The sequence below is a fragment of the Platalea leucorodia genome, assembly GCF_965183815.1.
Source record: "Platalea leucorodia genome assembly, chromosome: 4".
Lineage (NCBI taxonomy): Eukaryota > Metazoa > Chordata > Aves > Pelecaniformes > Threskiornithidae > Platalea > Platalea leucorodia.
This window is the reverse complement of record NC_138826.1, coordinates 125,387,206-125,413,225: the sequence shown is the minus strand read 5'-3', so window position 1 is coordinate 125,413,225 and position 26,020 is coordinate 125,387,206. Positions and strand designations below refer to the sequence as shown.

General features: G+C 45.3%; 1 protein-coding gene across 3 annotated transcripts in view; it reads right to left on the bottom strand.

Annotated features, from left to right (window-relative positions):
- EXOC4 (exocyst complex component 4) overlaps window positions 1–9,208 on the bottom strand; it is a 411,704-nt gene extending 402,496 nt beyond the window's left edge. For all 3 annotated transcript variants that reach the window (XM_082310080.1, XM_082310081.1, XM_082310082.1), the window contains exon 1: window positions 9,107–9,208. In XM_082310080.1, coding sequence (XP_082166206.1) covers window positions 9,107–9,192 — 86 coding nt within the window. In that variant the 5' untranslated portion in view covers window positions 9,193–9,208. The remainder of the gene's footprint in view (window positions 1–9,106) is intronic.
- Window positions 9,209–26,020: the final 16,812 nt, after the last annotated feature.

Genomic DNA, 26,020 nt, shown 5'->3' with positions numbered 1-26,020 from the left:
TCATAGAGACAATGAGGTGCTGGAAAGAAGGTAGTCAAAAATTGCACCATAGTCAATAGGCTTGGGAAATGGGGTATCACTGACTATAAAATCACAAAGGATCTTACGCTTGGGGAGGAAAAAAGAAAAAAAGGTGAAATCCTGAGGCCAGCATGCTCCAGCCTCATCAAGGGGAATACAAGGTACTCAGCCTCCAGACGACCAGATCTCCACTGTGCAAACAAAGAAATAACTCACTCCCTCACTACAAAAAATGGCAGAACCAAGTCTCTTCAAAATGCTGTTAAACATACACAATAAACAGAGCTTTACAAAACATTTTCCTCCTCTACTTACATTCCATTAATCTTTCATGCCACTTACACAGTTGGTTAGAGCATTTTCAACAGAAGTTGATGATCTTTTTATCAGTAAGGACTTGCAGATGCAAGCATGATAGCTGCAGTGAAAAGGCTGAACGGCCTACAGCTATCTAAATGAGTATCATCAAGGAACTCTTTATTTTGCTAAATTAACCAACCCTTAATCAAATTTCACCACACCAATACAAACGACGCAGGTATAAGCTAGCGATCAGCTGAATTCTGAAACAAAGACTGGACTGCGGTCATTTAAGATCATAGAATCATAGAATCGTCAAGGTTGGAAAAGACCCTTAAGATCATCGAGTCCAACCGTTAACCCAGCACTGCCAAGCCCACCACTAAACCATGTCCTCGAGCACCACATCTATCCGTTCTTTAAATCCCCCCAGGGATGGGGACTCAGCCCCTGCCCTGGACAGCCTGGGCCAGGGCCTGACAGCCCTTTGGGGGAAGAAGTTTTTCCCTAATCCCCAACCCAAACCTGCCCTGGCGCAGCTTGAGGCCGTTCCCTCTCGTCCCATCGCTTGTTCCTGGGGAGCAGAGACCGACCCCCCCGGCTCCAGCCTCCTTTCAGGCCGTTGCAGAGAGCGATGAGGGCTCCCCTCAGCCTCCTCTTCTCCAGGCTGAGCCCCCCCAGCTCCCCCAGCCGCTCCTCCCCAGCCTTGTGCTCCAGCCCCTGCCCCAGCCTCGCTGCCCTGCTCTGGCCACGCTCCAGCCCCTCCATGGCCGCCTTGGGGTGCGGGGCCCAGCGCTGAGCACAGCACTCGAGGGGCGGCCTCACCAGTGCCCAGCGCAGGGGCACCATCACCTCCCTGCTCCTGCTGGCCACACCAGTCCTGATACAAGCCAGGGTGCCATTGGCCCTCTTGGCCACCTGGGCACCCTGCTGGCTCATGTTCAGCGGCTGTCGACCACCACCCCCAGGCCCTTTCCCGCCAGGCAGCTCCCAGCCGCTCCTCCCCACGCCTGCAGCGGTGCCTGGGGTTGCTGTGCCCCCAGGGCAGGACCCGGCCCTGAGCCTTGCTGACCCTCACCCCGTGGCCTGGGCCCATCGCCCCAGCCTGGCCAGGGCCCTCTGCAGGGCCTCCTGCCCTCCAGCAGATCGACACTTCCACCCAACTTGGTGTCGTCTGCAAACTGACTGAGGATGCTTCAACAGGAGAAGTCACACTCCTTTGGATGTCTCCAACAGCAGTACATTCAGATGAAAAAACAATCCCGCACAGAGGCAAAACCCTAAGGACACCAGCTTCACACTGTTTTCCACCTTGGCAAAGGGATGCAGACAGGAGACAGACCCACGAGATACCAGTTCCACTGCCAGGCGCAAGCAGAGCGACTCAGCTTCTCTGTTGTGCCAGAGCCTGTCCAGGACAGGAGACCACAGGTACCAACTCTCTACCTTTTTTTGTAATTAACTTTAGATCCAGAAAGTCAACACAGCTGCTACACGAATTATCACATTCCCAGGAGAAAACCGAACTCCTAAGGATCACTATTTTCAAATCTGCGAGAGCAGAGGCTGGACAGTGCTACTCAGACCTGTCACCTGGACGACTAAAAGAATAAGAGTATTGAAGGAGCCATTGGCCACCTTGTGCTATGAACCCCTCCTTGAAATCACACCAGGAATCAGCAAGAAGCTTTGGAATATTCATTATTAACCTGAAGGTTTCAATACTGCACTGGAAGGAAGAGCTGTTGGAGGCAATGCCTTCGAAAGAGTTGAAACCACAGAACTTGTAATCATTTATTAACAAAACCGACTATTTCCGCTTCCTAGTTTCCTAAGGGTAGGCTCAACTCCTGCTCTGCACAGTGCATTTTCTAAAGCTAAAATAAGAGCTGAAAAATAAAGCACCTTGAGCTTTTAACAAGGCATGGTCACACACGTTGTCCTTTCGCATATGGCTGTATATTCACATACGCACCTCACCTCTCATTGCTATTAAACATAACCAAGTATCTGTATCAAGCTGCAACCCAACACTTGCCAAATATGCACACATTTTATACAAGTGCCTCAAGATGATTTCAGGAAAATTTATAGTTTAAAACCATACCCTGCCATATACAATTTATTCTCGATGAATTTCCGAGCTACTCGTCTTGTAGAAGAACTGCTACCTTTATAACTTTGGAAAACACCATTAGCAATAAAAGTGGTTTTAAGAGACCATTACAGTACATACAGATCAGAATAACTCGGCTTTATTTCTTGTAGCAGCTATTTCTCAAATGTAACAGCGAGGGTAACAGCTATACATCCCTCTTTCTTACTCTACATCACAAACTGGGCTATCAGTTCTATTGCTTGAGACAGAAAGAGAAGACCAAATGCCAGGTCATTAGTAAGAAGCCATTTAACAAAGTTCGCTGTAAATGGAATGAAAATAATGGCCAAAAAGCATTAAAAAGAAAAAGAATTCCACTTGTGAAAAATAAAATATGTTCAAGGGGTTTTGCCTGTAATTTCAACTTCTGCAGACATGAAAGTAGGAAAGGCGCTGTATCTTGCCTCACTTTTAGTTCTTCTGGACATCTATCGTATGTGTTTGCCTGTGTGAAAGCTTAGCGCAAAGATTTCAATAAGGTCTTATGGAGTCACTGCTAAAGTTTGTTTTCTCCCAATTAAAGCAGCTATTAAAGGCCAGTTTTAAAAAATAGCAACCTTTAACTGGAAAGAAAAACACCTAACAATAAATAAAAGGCAGACACACTCACCAATTAAAAATCTGACAAGATATCTCAAAAAAATAGCATTTGCTAAATGCCAGGTTGCTTGTTTCAGAGTACAAAAGTTGCTTCAACCAGCTACCAACAAAACAAAAGGTTAAGAAAAATCAATATACATACACGTGTTTGTCCTCTGAAAGATAAAAAAATATTCCCCAAGTTGCCCTCCAGCAGATGAGCAGAATTTTTTCCATTCTCTGCACTATTTTTTAAAGACCTTTCCAAAGCCCACGTGATCAGCATTAGACTTCTACAACAAAAGCTCCTGGTCTCCAGTGACAATGTTTTGACCTTACAAAGTACCTTTTATTTAAGGAACTTGAAGGACCTTTCTCATACGTGAAGGAATTGGCACATTTTTGAAGTGGGTGTGCTGAGGCATAAGTGCAAGCACTGAGCTTTTGACCATCCAGCAGAAGCATGGGGACAGAAGCTGTAAAGCCCCGATATCCAGTATCCTACTCTAGAAGTCACAATCCCAGGAGCTATGTCCTCTTGCAGCAAATAATGGCCATTTCTTCTCAGCATTGTGAGGACAAGGGCAAATTGAAGATACTCTCATATCCCCTGAAGGCACAGAGAGAAGAAGGGCTCCCCTGAGCCACAACAAAGGTGGGGATTTTAACAGCAGACATTCATTAAGTTTCCCAAACACTCTTTACTTCTAAAAGATGTATTGTTATGAACACACCTACCCTTCAAAACCTTTATTTCTCCTTCAGAAAAAGCAAGAGGGAAACCATGCCCAAGAACTCAGCGTAACCCAGCAGCAGCACTGCTGAGGGTGTGACTGCGCTACCTCGTAACTCAGCTCCTGGCTCTTTTCAGATGGGTCAGTCCTGTCCTGGGGCAGCGCTGCGCATCGTTCACCCCTGACAGCGTTCCTAGAGGCAGGACAAACAAGGCACCAGGTACCGCTCCATCCACCGAATACAGTTTTTTAATATCCCAGGAGGGCTGGTGCCCTCGTGGCTCCTGTAACGCTGCGCAGGAAACACAAAGGCAGCATGACACTATAAAACATCCTACCTGCGGGCTGCAAGACAGGTTTTTACGACGGTAAACAATCTGAACCGCTGTTCATAGACATGTACAGGTTTTGGAACCAATGAGACTCCACAAGGATGCCACAAGGGTGGTTTGCAATGTGGACAGGGCCAGTCAGCTCGAGTTGGGGCTACGGGGCAGCACGGCCACCAGACATCTCAGACATTTAGGAAAAACTTCACCGAAAGAGTTGTCAGGCCCTGGCCCAGGCTGCTCACGGCAGGGGCTGAGTCCCCATCCCTGGAGGGACTGAAAAGCCAGGGAGATGTGGTGCTTAGGGACATGGTTTGGTGGTGGGCTTGGCAGTGCTGGGTTAATGGTTGGACTCGATGATCTTAAGGGTCTTTTCCAACCTTAACGATTCTGTGATTCTGTGATCTCCACCACGTGGCTTGGGAGCCAGAAACCACCGCTCTGAGCCGGAGGACCTTAGCAGGGTTACCCTCACCCAACAGATCCTGGTTCAGCTCAAACACCAGGGTTTTATTTTCAGTTTTGTACTCTAACTAGTGAGCAACACACCTCCTTCTGCTCAGGAAACAACTTCTTCCAAATTAGTCCATACTTGAGGCTGCGTTTATTCTCTATTCTTGGAAACAACCGGAAAACCAGGGTGAATTCGATCAGTACGTGAATCCTCCTACAGGAAACAACTCCCAAAGAACAAATGTGTCCCCCAACACAACAGGAAAAACTGACACTTCACAGGGACAGAAAAGAGATCAAAAGTGGGACGGACTTTCCTGTTGGGTCTCCCTTCATCTCAGAGTTCTCTGCATTCAGAGCTGCCGAAAAGCAACACCGCAGAGACAAGGGATGGCCCAAAATTTCCGAACTATACCAAGACTGCGATGAGTAACACTGATAACAGCTACACCGCTACGCTGGCATTTATGCAAGTAACTTTCCTGAAGCAGCAGCACCCTGGTTTTAGACTAGAGCCTCAGCATCCACAAAACACCATTTCTCACTTAATTTCAGTGCTGCTATAACACATTAAACTTTGCCAAGGATTTGGCCCCAAATACTCTCCCTGAAAGTGAGACACTTTCTCCTGGGAAGTCCAGTGAAATAGGTACAAGAATCCCTAAATCTAGTATCAGAGGAAAGTAAATTATTCAGCCTTTTGCAAGAGAGCTACTGAGCTTGAGTCAATACCAAAAATTATCCCTTCATTAATAAAATCATTTATATTTATAAAAGGCCTTTCAGCTTCACATTTCAAAGCATTTTGTAGACAATCACACAAAATAGATTTTGCAGACCTAAACAATGTTTCTTTCTGAAGGACAGAACCACCTTTGCTATAACCAAGTAAAACATAATAATACTTGAAGAAGCTCCTCTGGTTTTGTTTGTTTACAGCAGAAGAACATAGTCAAAGGTTTGCTACTTTTCATATGCTGTTTCCTTTCATGGGCCTTTCAAACAGCAACAAGAGAGAAACAAATAGTCTTCTAAATAAACAAGAAATGCAAGTGTAAAACCACAAGGATTGGCAAAAGACTCTACACATAAACATTTTGAAAATAAAGCTATCAAGAAAAGAAGACATGAGGCATTTCAAAACAATAGTCTACTGTTAAGATCTGTAGTATTTTTCTGAACCTGAGTAAAGTTGTAAGAAAGACACATTTAATCAACCCAGCTCTAAATTTGTTTGCAGTGGTATTTTACGAGCATAAAAAACAGCAAAAAATTTCACCTGTTGCTTAGCAAGTTCATCCTCACCTGAGCTACTATACGAAAACAACATCCAGAAGAAAGTGATTTAAATTCCTTTCCACGCCATTTGCTTTTTGTACTTGGCCAACCCTAAGAAATCTGAATATTTTTAACACAACACTTTTTTCTTCCTTTACAATCAGTTCTACTTTCAGGTTTTCATGGTCTGGCTCAACATGACACTTCAAGCTCCGCAAAGAATCTCTACATCCAAACCAAGTTCTAATTAAATTCTGGAGATTTAGTTATCAGGCTGTTCTACTGAATAATTTTAATTTCATAAAGTCAATAACCTCAATGTTGTGTCTAAACACGGGACCTAAACTAGCCAAGGTATCAGTGCCTGTAAGCCAAGGATTATTAGACAAATGTGATTTCTTATTTGGAGAACACAGTAACATGAGCTCACTCGCATATTATAAATGAAATTAAAAGTCCAGATTTATTAAAATAGAGATACAAAAGGAGGCCCTTTAATACTCTTGGAAATTATAGGAAACATTAAAAAAAAAAAGGGAAAATTACTACAGGAAAAGTTGCAACAATCAACGCATGTATATTATTCATTCTTCCACTGTCTACAAATTACTATATTTTCTCTAAATTAAGGTTATTTAGACACAACTTACCACGTTTGCCCTTCCAGCTTATTCAAACTTGAGGTTGCTAAAGAAACACTAAGCACAACACACTTTAAATCCACACTATTTATCCTTGTCCCAAACATAAGGTGTGAGTGCCCAGTAAAAACTCAGGATCCGGGGGAGAAGCCTGATTTTTTCAGGTTTTCACAACTACTCATGTATTTATTATGCAAATGGTCCATGCGAACTCATGAACAATTGGACGCATGTGGATGTAGGTCTGGCTATGGAATTTTCAGGAACACCACCCATTTTAATAGCCACGTATTTGGGTATTAACTTCCCATCCCTTTCCCTTTCAACATTGATTATATACAAAACAAAAAGTTACCAAAGTACACTACTACTGCTGCCATGCCTCATGTTTATATGAGGTCATACCAATGTATAATTTTTGCCATCTGCAAACATACATATACATGTAATTCTAACCTAAACATGCCTGGGTTTATAACAGTTTTTCTTATAAAAATAATGAACCACATATCATAGAATCATAGAATCGTTAAGGTTGGAAAAGACCCTTAAGATCATCGAGTCCAACCGTTAACCCAGCACTGCCAAGGCCACCACTAAACCACGTCCCTCAGCACCACATCTCCCCGGCTTTTAAATCCCCCCAGGGATGGGGACTCAGCCCCTGCCCTGGGCAGCCTGGGCCAGGGCCTGACAGCCCTTTGGGGGAAGAAGTTTTTCCTAATTTCTGGTGCAACTTGAGGCCGTTCCCTCTCGTCCCATCGCTTGTTCCTGGGGAGCAGAGACCGACCCCCCCGGCTCCAGCCTCCTTTCAGGCAGTGGCAGAGAGCGATGAGGGCTCCCCTCAGCCTCCTCTTCTCCAGGCTGAGCCCCCCCAGCTCCCCCAGCCGCTCCTCCCCAGCCTTGTGCTCCAGCCCCTGCCCCAGCCTCGCTGCCCTGCTCTGGCCACGCTCCAGCCCCTCCATGGCCGCCTTGGGGTGCGGGGCCCAGCGCTGAGCACAGCAGTCGAGGGGCGGCCTCACCAGGGCCCAGCGCAGGGGCACCATCACCTCCCTGCTCCTGCTGGCCACACCAGTCCTGATACAAGCCAGGATGCCATTGGCCCTCTTGGCCACCTGGGCACACTGCTGGCTCATGTTCAGCGGCTGTTGACCACCACTCCCAGGCCCTTTCCCGCCGGGCAGCTCCCAGCCGCTCCTCCCCACGCCTGCAGCGGTGCCTGGGGTTGTTGTGCCCCAAGTGCAGGACCCGGCCCTGAGCCTTGCTGACCCTCACCCCGTGGCCTGGGCCCATCGCTCCAGCCTGGCCAGGTCCCTCTGCAGGGCCTCCTGCCCTCCAGCAGATCGACACTTCCACCCAACTTGGTGTCATCTGCAAACTGACTGAGATAGTTGAAATTGAAAAGTCAGGCACCACGGTCTGTGTTAAGCATCACCTTTCATTCATTGTTCAGTGTGATTCTTTGTTACCTATTACCACACAATTCAGAAGCTGAAGCCACAACCCTGGAAAGGCTAAGCAGTTCCGTGATCCAGCTGCTTTTTTTGAGGCCACTATCTACCTCAAGTTTTGCAAGATCTGGCAGACCCGTTTTCAGAATAATGAAAAAGAAACAAATTTTGTCCTAAACGTTATCATTCGTAGAGGATTTTAAAATCACAACATGTCCTAGATACAGAACTATTGCTACAGTAACTTCTCCAAAGTAACAGAATGACTATAGTTTCTGGCAAAGACATTGAAGTAGGAACCAAAGTTTGAAAGTTCATTACAACTGACAATATCATACTAGTATGACTGCTTGCTGCCCACATGCACTTTGAACGGTGTGCATACGGCCAATATTTAAAAGTTTCAGTGTGGGACATCAGCTGCCAACCCACTGGTTATAAACAGCACAAAAGAGATTTACAAGCAGTTGAAGAAGGCACAGAGGGAAACCGGTGAAATGAATTCAGGTCCTTGCTTGTCTCCAAATATATCACAGAATCATCCTCTAGCAGAGAAGATGAGAGTGCAGGAATAAGGGCAGACAAAAATCAATAGTCTAAACATGACTAGACGCAACTGCTTTCTTTTCATCCCCTGCAACATGGTTAGACTCAGAAGTAGCAGGACTTTTCCCACTACCGCATCCTAAAACAGGACAGAGTCTGCACACAGGACTTCCTAGTCCCACAGCTTTTCCAACCAGGAGCATTTTACTCAGTATTGCTCTGTGTTTGTGGATGGGGGTCACTTATGGACTGTACAGGAATAAGAAGATGGTGCCTTGACCCTCCCTGTATGGCATAAAGCTAGTGGTAACTGCAGGAGTTACTCCTCTGACCCCAGGATCCAGCAAAGTCAGGGGAACAGGAAGGGGTGAGCCGGGCAGGGCGGGAGGATGGTGGGACACCCCTCAGGAGAACTCGTGCCGCAGCACGGCGGCCTCCCCACCGCTGTCAGGGCCCTGGAAGGACCCGAAGCTCTGGAGGCCCGGCCCGGGGAGGCCCCCACAGCACGGCAGGGCCCGCACACGCCCCTGGGTCACCCCCAGGGGCCCAGGCAGCGGCCAGGAGCGGCCCCGCGGGCGGGACGGGAGGCTGCGGAGCGGGGCCGCGCCGCCCATACCTGATCACAGAGATGAGCAGCCCCGAGGGGTCCTTGCTCTTGCTCATGGTGCTCCGGTAGCGCCCCGCCGCCTCGCCCGCCGCCATCTTGCACCCCCTCCAAACACAGGGCAGCCACCCTTGGTGGCGCGGCGCAGCCAATCAGAGGAGAGGAGGCGGGCATCTGCGGGTCTGCGACCCAATAGAAGGCGAAGGGGACGGGGCGCGCGGCAACAAGTGGCTGTGCAGCGTGCGGCGGCGCCGCGGGGCCCTCTGGGAGTTGTAGTTTTAATGGCGGCGGCCCCGGCCTGCTTCAGTCTCAGCCTGGCGTTGACAGAATCGCGCCTTCGACGATGCAATGCCCGCCTTCGAAAGGCGGCTAAAGTTGATTAACGGATCAAGAAATTACCGTCCAGACACGATACATCTGCAAAGAGGGCTGTGCCCAAACGTCATCATTCACTCTGGAGGCTGCAGGAAATGGAGTGGGAGCGTGAGGGACCAAAAGCACCTCAGAAGGTGCCTGACGGGCTCCCGGGCCTTTGCCGGACTGAATGGCGAATGATTTAAACATTTATAGGGTTTAAAATGAACAAATTGCACTAGCTACTTAAAGTAACGTGTCCTACAAACTAGCTAATGCTAATTATTAACTGCGTGCCACAGCCTTGGGCGGGTTCTGGCTGCAAGGGGCTGCTGAAGCATCACATCATTTAATGTCTTCAAGTTACTGTGGTTTTAAAAATAGTTTTCCCCTTGATCTTCCCAGGAAGGTGGTGAGGTGAGGTGAGCTGAAACAGCCCAGGTGATCTTCGAAGTGGGCTCTGAAAGCAAGCCTGACCTAGTCGGAGTTTGACATTTGAATTGTGGTTTTTGCCCAGCTGGGGGTGACAAACCGGAATCAGTTCACAAGCCGCCCGGGAAGGGGCACATCTTTGACACACAACGCTTACTGAAGGCCAACTTGCTTGATTGTAGTCCGTCTCGCCTTACCATTGACGCGCTCCATCTCTTGCCATAGGATCATCTTCTTTAGAAAGGAAAAGGTGTACGTCGCTGCATCAGGCTGAGAAAGCAAAAAATTGTTTTTCACTGGCTTGCTGGGCAATGTAGAACGAGTCATCTTACAACCACAGCCTCGCTTTCCCCATTTGCAGATGAGGGATAACGATACCTCTCCGGTCAAGTCCTTTGAGAGCTTGTGTTAAAAGCACCACGCAAGGCCCAGGTTTGTTATTGCAGAGGCAGGAATTCCTTCGCAAGTGCAGTAACAGTCAGGTACTAAGAGCTGCTGGGTGTTTTCTAAACCAGTTTCACTCCATCACGTCAAAGACACTGCTCCTGGCTGCTATTGTGGAGTTGTTTCTTCAGCCCAAAGCTGCACATTAACAATTTTAATTGCATGAAAATTGCTGAAATCTGTAGGTAAGTCAACAGTACCCATTTATATGAACTGTATTTGAAATATAAGGTAATTGGAAGCATGGTATTCCTAGGGCTTATTTATATGGGGAAGATTTCCACAGTAGCTATTATGGAAGAATCTCTATTACCACCGGCTGTATCTATTATCATTAGCAGAATGGCAAAATAAGAGCACGGGCACTTTAATTCTGAAATAAAAGATACTGTATTCCTGAATAACCAATGTGTTTTCAGAACAGAATAATTACTCCAAAGTAAAGTGATTTTTATCTCCAGATAGGGTGTGCACGTGAAGTGTGTTCCTGTATAGCTGTTCTGCTCCATTTCCCCTGTGCAGACAGGCTCTGAGCTCTACAATTTGGTATTCAGCTACGCCAAAAAAGCTCATCTTCGTTGATTTTCTGGGCAGGTTTGCTAATGCCTTTGCTCGAGGATGGTGATTTGAATGGCAGGAGTTTTATGCACTGGCTGGAGGGAGTTTTTTCTCAAACTGCCGACTTGCCAATATTGTTTTTTTGCTAATTGGCAATTCATATTGACTGCTCTGTACCGGCACATCCTGGAGATTGCAGTGGGGATGAAATCAATGTGTCCTACCTTTTCATTCCTGACAGCTACAATAATCACCTCATTTAGGAGGAACTTCATCAGGACAAACAACAGCAAATCTCCCCCAGAACTGTAACCTTGCTGACTTTCAATCCTGGGCTCTAATTGCTAAACCACTGCCTTGTTTCATTTACAAGCCCTTTCCCTTCACTCCCAACCCAGGCAGAGCTACAGGTTTGAATTTATGTTTTCTCTAAACAAAAGGAAAAAAATCAACGTAGTGCGGGCTGATGCAACCCATGAACACTGGGGTCTTTCTTCATTAATAATATATGATACAACAAGGATGAAGGGTTATGAGAACAGCATTTTCTCCTTACACAGCTTGCAAGAAAGGATCTCAACCTGAAAACTGATGGATTGGAAATCAGGGGACAGAAATGTACTTTTCCTTTTCACATTTCTTTCACATAGCGTTTTAGTACTATGAGGTGTATCTAGTAAAATGGGATAGTTTTACCTGCAATCCCTTCCCACAATTTATTCACTGGTATTCTCTAAGTGTTACTTGTGAATCCCTAAATTGAACAGATTTACCAATGCTCAGTGCTGTTGTACACATGGGTCTGTCATCCACAGGTTTAACATTTTTAAAAATACCACATTTTACCTCGTTATTTCATTTCAAACATTAGTAGAAATGTCAGAGAAAAGGGTTCAGCTCACACCAATATCTTACAGGTGTAATTGCCTCGTCTGTAATGTGTTTATATTAGTTATAATGAAATTACATTTGACTTGCATCAGTGTAAATGGGAGCAGAGTGAAGGCCAGAGTTTACATCTAAGGCTGGCTTGTATAAAGCAAGCATAATACAGTTGGCATAGATCAGTCAGTTTAATAAAATAAATTACCTTTTCCTACAAAACTTGTCACCCTGACATCAGCTGCATTACACTGAAATTGGTCCATGGTCAAAGCATCAGGTCCCAGGCCCCCACTTCTTGCAATAGCCTTAATTCTGTTTTTCTTAGGAAGCTTATCAAGCTTTACCAATATCTGCCTGAATAAGAACTGAATAGAAGTGTGCTGAAACATCAGGATTTGGCCCCATGGTTATTCACTCGTCTGGATGACCTTGTTATTCCTATTTACCATTGCATAAGTCTGAGCTAAAGGTGTTTTAGGTTGTTTTTTGGGTTTCCTGCATGACAACGATGAGTATCTCTTCCCAGCACGTAGCTGCCATCAATTCTTTCTGTCTCAGCTTGTGAATAAGAAGTAAGCAACTCATGGGGCAGGAGAAGATGTTGCCTGACTTAATGCTGGGAATCAAGGCAGAGATATGATTCAAATGCCTTCTTATTGTTTTTTGCCTCCTGACATTTCCCAAGTTGCACTGTGTACTGCTGCTGCAGAAAAAAATAGTAACTAAGATTAAGTTAAGTGGAAAAGTACTGCTGCTTTTCCAATGTCAAAGTCACAGAGCCTATGGTAATGCAATCCCTGAAGGAAATCAGAGCAGAAGCGCAAGGTGTTTTTCTTCAAAGGCAGGTGAAACACTGTGAAAGAAGATGAGCTGTTCTCCCTCTGTAAACCATTAAAAAAAAAAAAAACAGATTATTGGGGTTTATTTTTTCCCCTTTATTTTACTTATCTTTACTAAGGGACTGCTGTTTTTACAATTGTGCAATCCATAACAATACAGAGAGGTGAGACTGAACCAGACAGTTTGTTCATGCAGTTGGTGACCTGATTCAGACCTGGCCAGAATGATGCATGTCAGAAAAAGGAATTACCCCGTAACTGATCCCATGGAATAATCTTTTATCATGGCTTGTTTTGTTAATTGATCTCAACTCCCTGTGAAACAGTAAATTGCAAGGTGGTACAGCAGCTTTCTAATCTCTTTCTAATCTTGAGCCCCAGAGCCTGCATTCACCTTCCAGGAGCTTGAACACGCTCCATAGCCTTCTCAGCAAAGCATGTCTATACTTTTGCATCAGGGCTTTGTTCAAACGGAGAATTTTCTAGCTGTGACAATACATATAGGAGGAATATCAGTTTGTTCATCATTATCGGGTATTGTAGATGCACCAAACCTTGGGCTTAGGAAGCCTAAATGTGACTTACCAATGGTGCCTTCCAGCTTATGTCTAAGACAAACCACCCATTTGATGTCTGGCATCCAGTTGTCCTCAGATAGCTTCCAAAACTATGAAGACAGGCTTGTCTCTCCTCATCTTGTTCAGCTGAACGGCTGCAGGCTGCCTGTTGGCTGGTTGAAATGAAAATCTTTAAGCCCTATCTTCATTTGGAACCTTGGAATACCTGAGGCGTGTAAGAGACGTAAAAAACAACACTCATATTCTGACTCTCTCATGCTTAATTATGCTTTTTTCCTCCAGCCCTCCTGTAAGTTCTTAGATCCTATCCACAAACTTCTCATTTTAACCCAGCTCGATTAAGTTCCCCATGTCTAGCTGACCATCAGTCTCCATGTAATGACTTGTGGATTTGTTGGGCATCAACACTTGCCTCGGGTGATATCTGAGCCAGTAAGTTCCTACAGTTTGGGGTAAAGAGGTGGCTGGATAGAAAAGAAAGTCCCAGATTCCTACCAGCATCGAGGGGGAGGTGGAACCACTTGGCTGGTCTGTTCCAGCAAATTCACATGGGAGGGAGAAGTAATGAATGCCTCAGCCCCAGGAAAAACCCTCAGATCAGAGGTCCACCTTATTAAACTGTAGATAGCCACGCATGACATACAAACCCTTTGGAGATAAGACTTCATAAATTCCACTGCTCGCAGAAGTATTTCATCCTACTGAATACAGCTTTGGATATTTTCCATTTTGTGTAACTAGCAGCTTCAGGCAAAAGAAACAACAAAAACTTGAACCGAAGTAAGTAAAACTCCCAGTACCAGCAACGCACTCTTGTATTTTCAAGAAAAGCAGCGGTGGTATCAATCCTTCCGAAATGAGACATCAGACATCCAATTTCAAGGCTTCCCTTGCAGAAAATGGGGCATAAGTTTCAGCAGCTGAACAGTCCTTTTGGCCTCAAATTTAATTTACTATGAAGTGATATAAGAGAAGGATAATATGACAGTTGTTGTACTTCTATAGTACTTTTGACAAAGTAAATGTATCACTGGCAAACATCATAACCCCCATTTTACAGGAGAAACTGTGACCCAGTGACACTAAAATCAAGCATGCAACAACAAACCCCACTTACCTTACAGTCTCAAAGTTTTACTGCCAAGAAGGAGAAGAAACTGGAGTGATCTGTACTCAGTCTACAGTTCAACGCATTTGAAGGACAGCTACGTTGAAGGACATTACAGAGTCAAGTGAAAGGGCTTTCCACAATCCCATCCTGCGTGTTAGAAACCTGAGCCTCCCCACTCTTTGAGCAGCACCTTCTTGTCCTGCATTTTCACTAAGACAAAACATCAGTGAGAAAACGTTTCTTTGGGGGAGTTCCTTTAATACAAAACCCTGGAGGCTTTCAGCAATGTAATACCACAATACCAGAGCAGCAGCATGCTTCAAATGTGCATGATACTGTGTTGCTGCTATGGTTTTTTGGCAATATTTGCTCCATGTTGCCTTTGATGGTGCCAGCCAACTCCGTTGGTTGGTCAGGTACCATCCTGACCACTGCCGCTATCCCTCCCCCTGCCCTGGCCTGGGACAGTGTGGTGTGCCCAGACTCAGGACCACAGCTTAAGTAAGTGATGGAGAAGGGCTGACGTTCCCCTCGCCCAGAAATGTTCCCACCCATCACCTCAGAATTATTCCAGTTTGGTGGGCAAGATGAGCCCTGAAGAAGTGGTCACTGGCTTGACTCTCAGGCTAGACAAATCTAAAATCTCTAGACATCATACCCATCAAGCAGCCTCAAAGTTCAGATTGGAAACTGTTCAATAGTAACCAATCTGTAAGATGGTAGTGATGGTAACTCCCAAATATTTGATGTCGTGAAGCGTTTGTGGGTAGTTGAAGAGTGAGGATGCTCAGAGAGCTACAGGCACCGCAGCTTTGAAAGCATTGTGATAAAGAGCTAAAACTGAAGCACCAAATCTCCAAGAACAGACATAAATCAACTTTATAGTACAGCAGTGTTATGTGGGCACTGAATAAGGCTGAAGATAGATGTCTTTAATTTTTTCTGTTATTGTCAGCAAGAAGGACAAAATCAGCAAGACAGATACTTGCAGATGAACCCCACAACTCCATCACCACTAGCGCAGGGTTTGAGACAGACACGTTAGGATGGAAGATCACTGCATCTTGTAATGTTTCATCAATGATCTTGCAGTCACCAAAAGACCTGACAGTGGATTAAGAGATGTCAGTGGCATAGAGCCCGGCTGTCGTAATAACCTTATGGAAGTGTGGTCCAGGTGGCCTTTGAAACACAAGGAGGATGGGTCTCTTGGAGATTTGTTTTATGGTGGTGCAGGAATTTAAGCTGTCAGTGCACCCAAAAAGTTCTTAGAGATGGTGGTGTAAGCAAGGAATTTCCAAACAATGCAGCAGAGGTCTTGCAATTCCCATTTAAAGTCTGGTAAGGTAATATTAAATGCTCAGCAAGAAAATGAAGTGTAATCTACTGTACATCTATAACATGAAATGTAATGCAATAAAATTAACTAAAAGGTCCTATCATCTCTACTTTAAGGCTGGCATTGGTGTGACTGGTGTTGGGTTTTAACAATTCCCGTTTAGGAAAGGCAAGCCCTACCATCCATGCGGTATCATTTTTTTCCTATGATCTTTGTGAGTTTGGAAAAGAAAAACATTTCAAGGAGTATCCAGCTCCAAGGATCTGGTGAAAAATTAGGTCAGTGCAACTAATAGATATATGTCACAAACTAACAGATATCTGTCACAAGTGCTGAAGACGACCGTTCAGGTTCTGAATGCCATTCAGCTGCTTCTTTTGCTATCTTTCATTACGCCTTCACTACTACCCTGCATTCCCCACTCTTCCCCAGTTCATCTCCTGCCTTTCCATTGTGTCTTCTCGTCCTTCATCTTTACATTTTACTAATTCCTTCCACTGCACACCATGGATATTTTTAAAATTGTAACGACACAACTTAAATTTACAAATCATCGCACTGCTGGTTTCTGTGTTATATCCTTTTCCGTCTTAAACAACTCATGTGTCTCATCTATTGAAATTACAAACTCATCAGGGCAGAGGCCGCATTTTAACCTTAGCATAGTGGAGATTTATGTAGCATAATTAAGCAGGATAATAAAATACACCTCAGTGAAGGCTGAAATGTAAAAGTTGTGGAATTTACATTGGTTTCATTGCTCTTAAGGTGAGAGGTGAACACGGTGATGACTTTGTCTAACTTCTTGCATAACTTAGACCAGGGGACTTTATGCGGTGAGTCCTGCAGAAACCTTCCACTCAGACAGATTTGCTGATGGGCTACTCACCCAGTCCCGTCACAACCTGTTACAACAGAAGTTTGTCCTTCCTACTAAAATTGTGTCCCGTTTTAATTTGTCTGGCCCAAGCCGTCAGCCATTTGATCTTACTATGCCAGAAGATCTCCAGACCTCTCAACCTTCTTCTGTCCCTGTGGTTGCGACTCCTTCATGCAACTGGGTAATCTGAGGCTGTGTGAAGAAGACCACTGCAGGCTAAATGAATGCTTAACCCATTACAGGGCCTTCATATTTTGTATGGCACTTCCCCAGCATGCGACAACCTTTTCTGGTGTCCTAGTTATTCACAGAAAATGGGGGCTTGTGCTACAACTGCGTGAGATATAGACCTGGCTTTGGAGGAACAGGGTGCAGGAGGCAAACTCTTTACATCTCATAACCAATCCATGTGACTCAACAAATGAGAACAATTATTCACACTAGATTTGTGGTGTTCTGAAATTCTCCTTCTGGGGCAAGATGGCCCCATGGGTCACTGTGGGACACCGTTCCAGGGAGCAGTTCCCACCACAACCATGCACATGGGCCCACAGGGGATTAAGCCAGCCATAGACCATGGATTCGGGCAGATGATAAGAAAAGAGTCGAAAAGTGCAGAACAGTGAACAGCCTTTGTTGCGTGCTTTTTTCACTGAGGTAAAAAGGAACCAGAGAAGATATAACACATATCCACTTTCATTTTTCCAAGGGAAAAAGCAATAAGTATGTAGCCTTGGGTTATGAACATCTTGATCGCTCAATCACAGTCTTGGCGACTGGCTGCAGTCATTACAAGCTCAGTAAATTTTGGAACCTTCGGAAAACTGCTGCTGCCTTTTCAGTAAGAAACCATTTGTCTGAAGTGGTTTTAGTTCAGTGGATCCAGAAGTTGCTGGGATGTGACGGCAGGAAAAGCCACGAGGGTAGATATATTCCTCAGTGTATTTCTGCCTTCAGTCCTTACAAAGATGACACTCCCCTGCTGCCATGGAAGTAAGAAGGGGCTAGAATATCTATGAGCATTTTATACCCACCACAGCTTGAAATATAAATCAACGTGCTGTGGAATGAAAACAAAATCCAGAGGTTTTTTCCTTTGTTTGGCTTCACACTTGCCCTGCGTTTCCACGCTGCTCTCAGATGTTCAGCTCTCCCTCAGCTGAGAAAGAGCAGTGAATACAGAAAACAGTCTGGAGCCACCGAGGATCACCGGGCTAGCGGCACGGTAAATGGGGCAGGGAGACTGGCGCACACCTGAAACCTCTGATAATACGGGTCCAGCTCTCTCCTCTGTATGCTCTCCCTGTGTGACTTTAGGCACGAGGATGGACCTTGGGGGTGCAGCAAAATTCTCTTCTTCAAAAGCCCTGCAGGCTATGTAAGTGCCTACATTTTCACCAGTAACTCTCTCTTGATACATAAAGTTTTCATTTTACAACTCAGAAGCATCTTTACCCCAGCAGAGCTCCTCACTGCCCTTGTTCTCACCCAGAATGAAGCGATTTTCTGTCTCTCACTTAAAAAAATCTGATGGTAAGTTATCCTTTACCCATCCAATGCACACCTAGATGATCGTAAGTGTTGCCTGCTGACTGTCTAAACCCCTGTCAAAGGAAGAAGTGGCCTCCTGTGGTAGCTAAGGGGTTAGAGCACTCATCCCTGCCTTGCCTGGAGCCATGATTCAAATCCCTTACCTGCTGGGGAACATCCAACCCCACACTGAAGTCTCTAAGGGCTCAGGACAGGAAAAGATGTTTTCTTCAGTCCCAGGCTGAAGTTCGTTGAGTTGCAAAAGTCACCGAAGAAGCTGATTTAATGCTCAGGACAGTAGCTTACACTGAGCTACTTTGGGCTGGGCTGCTGTCAGCAGCTGGGATAACTCACGGCGAGCTCATTCAGCAGCGTCTGCCGGGGCTGCACGCACAGCAGCAACTGAGATGTCGGGGTTCAGGAAGGGACAAATGCCATCTGCATTATTAAGGAACAAGAGGGAAAGCACATGAGCGTGCCTTGTTATGCATATGAGCTTTTCCTTTACAATAGCTTCTTAATATTTAAATTTACTATTTTTTGAAAAAATATACCTTTTTTTCTCTGCAGTGAAATATGCCAGGTTGACATCCCTGGTAGTGACGATCTCACCCTGCCTGTGTTAACTGGGAGAGCAGAAAGTCAGTAGCATACACTTTCACCAGGGTCCTGTGTCAAAAGGAGCAAAACAAATTAACAAAAAACCCAAGATCTGACAGGCAAAATTCCAGTGCTCCAAACCCATGCAGTTATCAAAGGCAAAGAGAGAAAATTCAGGCCGAGAACGAGGGACGCAGAAAGCCTTGAGGAGGAAAGTGGCACTGGGGGCCTGATGAAGGAATGAGAACATTGCCCGTGCACAAGAGAGCTTTGAGTTAAACACCAAGACCCGACTATCAAAATATAGACGGGTGAAATGATACTATGATGAAACCCAAGCACAGGATAATATTCTGCTGGGGATTGTTTTACTGTGCCGCAAGAAGCAAATTTCAGATTGTCTCTGCTTGAAAATCCTTTATGCCAAGAAGACCTTTGGCAACTCATATCTGGATTTGGCATTACAAACCAACGTTAATCCTCAGGGATTGCAAGACTTTTTTTAGGCTAACCTTCTCCTGCCACATGGAAACAGGTTTTTGGAATATGTCTCCAAGGCTTATATTATAAGGGAAACATTTCTGCTGCAATCAGAGTGTGGCTGTAGACCATGTAGATATGCTGTGAGAGCTTTAAATAGCTATCTGGGGGGACAGAGAGTAGGGCAGCATCCACAACGTGATGCTCAGTGCCAGTTGCAAACCCTGCCTGAGACACAGCAGAAATGCTGGAGTGCTTAGCACACAGTACTCCTCCGATTAGTGCTAGGTTAAAACAAGAGCCTGGCAGCTTGGTTTCTTTGAAGATCTTGACCTAGGTGACTCCAAAAATCAGCTGGCAGAAAACAGTGGGGTCCTCAACTGGAGGCATCCATGTGTGGCTGCACTACAGAGGACAGACTGGCCCATGCGGGACCCTGGAGCTGCAGCAAGGAGCCAGCAGCGTGGAAACCTTTGGAGAAGAGATGAGCCCTCAAAAAAGCCAGGATCTGGAAAGTAAGAGAATTGCTTGGCTGATTTTACAAGGAATAAGGAAGATAGAGATACGAGGGAAAGACTCAACCTGGATTCTGGAAGTGGTCCATGGATCGCTCCCTGCTATGTTGAGGGAAGCAGCCAGCAAACCTCCAGGCCACCTAATCCTTTGCTGGTTTAGGAGCTTGGCTCAGCCTTCCTCCCAGCAACTGGCCAAATGCCAACAGGGCTGGGAAAGGGCCTCCGTGGGGCAGGAGGCCAAGTTGCAGAGTGAGATTTCGTAGGATAGGTTGAGTCATTTAGTAGCATCCCCAATGCTGGTCAAGTGGCCGTGGTCCTCTCCCACCTTCCTTCCGTCTCTTTCCAGATCATTCCCTGACAGTTCAAGAAATTCCTGCGTTTGCCTCACTGAATCAGTATCAGCATTGGATGCTGAAGCAGGAGACGAGTGGCTGATAAAAGTTTCCTAGAGCATTTGCCCAGCTCTTCACAGCACACAAGTCCCAAAATTACTTAGGCCAGAAGACAGCATTCAAGGTTATAATGAAATACCAGATCCTGAGGTAGTGGACAACTCTACCAGCAGCAAATCCTACACGCTGCCCTGTTCCACAGTGCTGGGTCCTACTCAAGGGAGACGAAAGCTCAGTACCAACACACCACTCACTCCTGCTAGTGGAGAAAAGTATTTTCCTGCTGAGAATAATGAATGGCCTGAGCCAAATTGTGGCCAGATGGTCCCAATCAGCAGTTGTTTATACCAAGACCTGGGAGAGTAGGTCAGTCAAGCCCCCTGACCTTAATATTGTCTGTAGAAAAATAATCAATTTACAAGGCCAAGACGACTGACCTGTTAGCCCTGTTTGTTGATCCAAGACATAATGGCTCAATAGCTTTAATTATTAAAGCCAGTATAGACAACCACTGATCCTCCCACTTAGTGCCATCTCTCTAGCCTAGATCCCAGGGGTTTAGAGCAAGGGCAGTTGCAGGGAAAGAGAGAGAACAAACCACCTCAAATGGCTGATCCACTGGCATCACCTAAATTTTGGATGCCGATATTGAAAGTCTGGCTCCCTACAGTCCGTCCATTACACCTCCTCAGAGCAATCAAGTGATGACCCTTCCCTGAAAACACGAGTCTCTACTTTTAAGCTAACAAGACATTGAAAAGACCATTTATGGAGTTGACCCAGATCATCTTTTCTTTCCAACAGTTCAAAAAGCAATCGGCGTAAAGGACATTAATCGAGTTGGCGCCAAGAGGTAATTGAAGACAGTAATTACTCAGTTTTTATAGAGCTGGAAATGTAATAAGGATTTTAAGAAAGTAATAACTGAAGCTTTCTTCAGAGAGATCCCCTGGTGCATACAGTTTAGCTAAGGGCCTATCTTTTTGAAAATACATTTTCTTGTAGTTATTACATCACCGTCTTGCTGGGACATCTCTCCTGAGCCTTTGTAAATGTAATGGGCTTTGCTGAATCTGAATATGCTGTCTCTCTGCATCCTGAGTTACTGTGTCGGATTGACACATCTAATGCAGCAATAATGCAGGAAACAGAAAACACCCACATTTATATGCTTTGCCTTCTCCCAGCTCCTGGCTTCCCTGTTCAAACCTGGCAGATTTCTGTCAGTCACCCAATTTTTCTTTCTGCTTTGGAAGCCATGACAAAAAGGATCTGATTAAATTTCCCAAAGGCACATTCAACTCACATGGCAGCTCCTAGGCTTTGTGGTCAAAAGTTGGTGCAAATTTCCCCAGCAGGCTCAAAGGGCATTTCATCTTGCTGTGCATTTGCTTCCTCAGATCACAAGACCCTGAACCGGAAAGAAAAACTCTGATGAAATGGCAAATTTATCTTCACTTAAACCTGATGAAATTTGGCAAAATCTCCTCCTTTATGCAGAGTTCAGCTGAGATGCTGGTCCAGTCATCTCCTGCTTCCTGGGACATCTTCAGGATCCATCCCACGTCGCCTCAAGTGCAGGGCTCCTGGGTCCTCTTCCTTCCTTGGGTACTGATGGACTCTGAAGCAAGGACCGACATTGCCCCATGCATTAGTTTCTCCACCCTTACTTTTGTCTGAATTACCTACCTACTTCTTTGAGACTGGGCTTCTCTCTTGTTGTGAACCTGTACTGCCTGCACCAGTCCATACCTAGCTTGGATTGATGAGTTGTTCCTCCACGCCATTGTCGAAAGAGCAAAGAAAGCAATCTGGCTTCCTTCACCACAAGCCAGTCTGTAACTTTTTGTGGCGCAGAACTTGTATTCCACTGACAAGGTCCGGTCAAACAGACAGATGGACATGCTTGAGTCCATCATGGTGACAAGAATCTACACCCAAGTGAAATGAATGTTTCCTCCTGTCTTTTGTGCTCTCTCTCTGCAACGTTTTACCCCCTCTAAAATCACATTATCTAGTAAAATATGATGACTTGCAGGAGTTCCTTGGAAGGTGAAGGTCCAAAAGCAGCACGTTTTTAAACATGATATAAACCTCGAACTGAAATCCTAAATTTTCAGAGTACCTACCCAAACAATAAATGCTTCAGAGGTTCAACAGTTTCTTAGTTATGACCAGTTTGGCACATTTGTTGTGTATTTACACAGTGCTTAAGGTTTAGTATGAGCAGGTCCTTGTCCGTAACTGTTGCCTGCACTGAAAGTAATAAAAAACATAACTACTCCTTTAGGCCTTTCAGCTTGATTTCAAAACCAAAAACCACTGTTGGCAGCTAGAAATCTTGAGTGGAAACTCATATTTTCATGAGATAAAAGCCATGCAGAATGTGCCGAGCTCAGTGACTACTTCCTTATAGGCACTATGAGCTATAGCAAGAGTCAGACCCAAGGTATCAGGGATGGGCTGTGACAACAACAGGAGCATTGCCCTTAACTGTACCTTCAAAAAGTCCAGACTTGTCCCTTGAGTTACTGATGGAGACCATAAACTCTCCAAGGCAAGTAGCAAATGTGTTCTGAGTTTGTACAGTGCTTTGCACAGTGGTGCTGACACAACTAGGTATTGCTGTAACAAGAAGCATTGGTCTTGGCTGAATTATCTACAGCTGATGGGTGTAAGTAGGGGGAGGTGGTGAAAAGATGGTGTGATGCCCCAGGCCCACACATTCAAGCTCATAATTTGTTATATTCCTGTATTGTACTGTTGCTACAAACATTTTGTAGAAGAGCTGATGATTGCATTAGTGATAATCATGCCATCCAGATCACTACAAGAAGGACATTGAGGTGCTGGAGTGTGTTCAAAGAAGGGCAACGAAGCTGGTGAAGGCTCTGGAGGACAGGGCTGGGGAGGAGCGGCTGGGGGAGCTGGGGGGGCTCAGCCTGGGGAAGAGGAGGCTGAGGGGAGCCCTCATCGCTCTCTGCAACGGCCTGAAAGGAGGCTGAAGCCAGGGGGGGTCGGTCTCTTCTCCCCAGGAACAAGAGATAGGACGGAGAGGGAACAGCCTCAAGCTGCGCCAGGGGAGGTTTAGGTTGGAAATTAGGAAAAATTTCTTCACGGAAAGGGCTGTCAGGCCCTGGCCCAGGCTGCCCAGGATATCCCTGGAGGGATTTAAAAGCTGGGTAGACGTGGTGCTTAGTTTAGACATGGTTTAGTGGTGGCCTTGGCAGTGCTGGGTTAACGGTTGGACTTGATGATCTTAAAGGTCTTTTCCAACCTTAACGATTCTATGATTCTATGATGAACACTTACACTGAGTAGACTGTGGCATCCACAAATCTTACTGCCTAACACAAACTGCCAAGAGCTGAAGGGTGTGCGTCACGCCAGTCTCCCAGGACTGCTATGGGGGCTGTTGGTGCCAGCACCTAAGGGTGTAAAAAAATGCACTGGGCAGCATTCCCTTGTCTGATTCCCAAGGATGCAACTGAAAATATTGCCTTCACCCATCCTCTCTACTCATACACAGCACCTAATTCCTGCCTCGCATGACAGCATCAGAAGTTTTTCTGCCATGTCTGATATTGAGACTCGACAGTGCCCTGCTTCTTTTACAAATATTGTAATATGTATTCCAGCTACATCTGCATTCAAAAGTTCTGGGCTGGAAGGACACATTCCATCATTCTGGGAGGTAGCTGCAAGAGGAAGCCCAAGTCTGATGACATCATTTGGGTTATGTCTGGTCTGGCTCTCCTTCAAGTGCAGACAGCTCATTACTAGCAAAAGACTTCTGTCCTGCAGGGTTTAGTGGCTTTCTGGCTCAGATCTTTGATGAAACTTCATTTCATGACAGGTTTATCCCCAGTACCTTCTTCCTAACTAGGACCGTTCCCTCCAGAGAGAGAAATCTTCTATGCTCTTTGCTAGGATGGGGTCCACCTGGACCACTTCTTAAATGGCTCTGCTTCAACCTCTTCCCTGCCACACAGCCAGCAAAGTTCTCTGGAGCTCCAGGAAGAGAAAACTGCATTTGAATTAATCGCCCCTGGTTCTAGATGCAAAGCTTCCCAGCATTTTCTGTATCACATAACTCATCTCTGCATTCACTTGTTAATCTCAATAGTTTTGATTAAAATTTGGTGGGGGATTCTAAGACCTTCTATTGACCCATTCTGCTATATGCTGGAAATTTATTCAGGTCAATTAGACATCTGCCAGTTTCATATTCAAAGGCCATGACATATGTTTGCTCAACAGGGTACGGCAACAAGGAGAAACTGAATTTGCATCCTGAGCAAGGTGGCACGACGGTGTATCAATATCGTTTTTTAATGAGATTTGCTGGCTTTTGCAGACTTGAAAAAAGTGTAAATTTATGCTAAAATGTCAACAAATGCCAGTCAAAGAAAGTTCTGTATCATGCCTGAATGCGAAAGACACAGGGGGATACAGTGAATCATTTTCATCAGCGTGTTAACTCCAAGAATTACATCGACTTGCATTTGGCTACGCTTGCCTAAGCTAAAAGCCCCTTTCTGCTCCTCTGTCAATACTTTTTGCCCACTTCAGAGGGAACTGTTCTAGTTTTAGGAGACCCATCTCCCCAAATACATGATATTCATGTCAGTCCACATTTTTCGAAGGTGTGAACTTCAAGTGAACCACTCAAAATCTACAAGATGTGGTGCTTAGGGACATGGTTTAGTGGTGGGCTTGGCAGTGCTGGGTTAACGGTTGGACTTGATGATCTTAAAGATCTTTTCCAACCTAAATGAGTCTATGATTCTATGATTCTAAGTTTGGGCCACAGGGTGGTGGCAGAGCCAGGCAGAGAGTCCAGAAGTCCCGAGTGCCCCGTAGCACCAGACTAACAGGGACTCTCCCGCTTACTTAAATGTATAAAGTAAGTGCAAACATATACACCATCTGTAGCTATGCATGTTAAAAATGTAAAAATATATAGCATATTAATCCAGCTCCCTCGAAAACACATTGGCTTTTTCATTCATCAGGATTTTGGACCGAGGCCACTGTCCAATTGATTTGAGTGTTTCCAGTATTTCTAATTAATTTGGTCTAAAAAGTGGTTTCTTCCCCAGTTTAGCTGAGTAGCCCTTCTTTGCCAGTTGTCCCAAATGGAGAGTATTGTACACATTTTACATAATTAGCTAATTTAACCAGCTAATTTAACATTAATAGCAAATCTGTGAGTTGAATGCCAGCAAATGAACTCATTAAAGAGAAAAGAACTAGTGCTTTCTCTCTCTCTTTTTTTTTTTTCCCCTTTAGTTTTGCACTCTTAGCAAGATGCTCTGGGGAAATCAGGATTTCAGGGAAATTCAGATGATCACATAAATAGGGTTTTATTGATGAATTAAAAAGGATGCATCAGAATGTCAAAAAGCTTTTACGGAAAGACGCCAACTTCATCTGTCCTGTTTGGGAAGGACCCAAGGCTAGAGAACGGCATACAGGCTTTATAAAAATTATTCTCATTTGTGCTATGAGGGTCTCATGTCTCCTCAAGTGCTGCACGCCCAAAGTGACTTCTTGAGCCCTGAAGCATGCTGTGAACATTGATTATTTGAGAGGCATATTTGAGGACATCAGCATGATAGCAGTATCCATCATTTGATCTCATCACTCTGGCCTGTTTTGCCCCTCTGTTATCAGCTGAACAACTCACGGTGCTCAGATGCAGCATGATTCTTGCTAGGCGGGAGCTCTGCTCCACCTCCCTTCTCCTTTCCAGCTCCAAGAAAAAGATAGTACTTTCAGATAGTACTTCAAGTCTCCCGTTCTCACACACCCTTCTTCTCTCACGTCCCAGCTCACATTTTTCCCACCTCTACGCTCCACACCTCCCACCACTTGCATAGGGAAAGACAGCAAGGGGACATGGGGGAAGCTGTATGATGGGAAGCACGCTAAATAAGGGTATCGGGGGAAGAAAAAGGATGGAGAGCAAGAGGTTTTGGGTATAAGA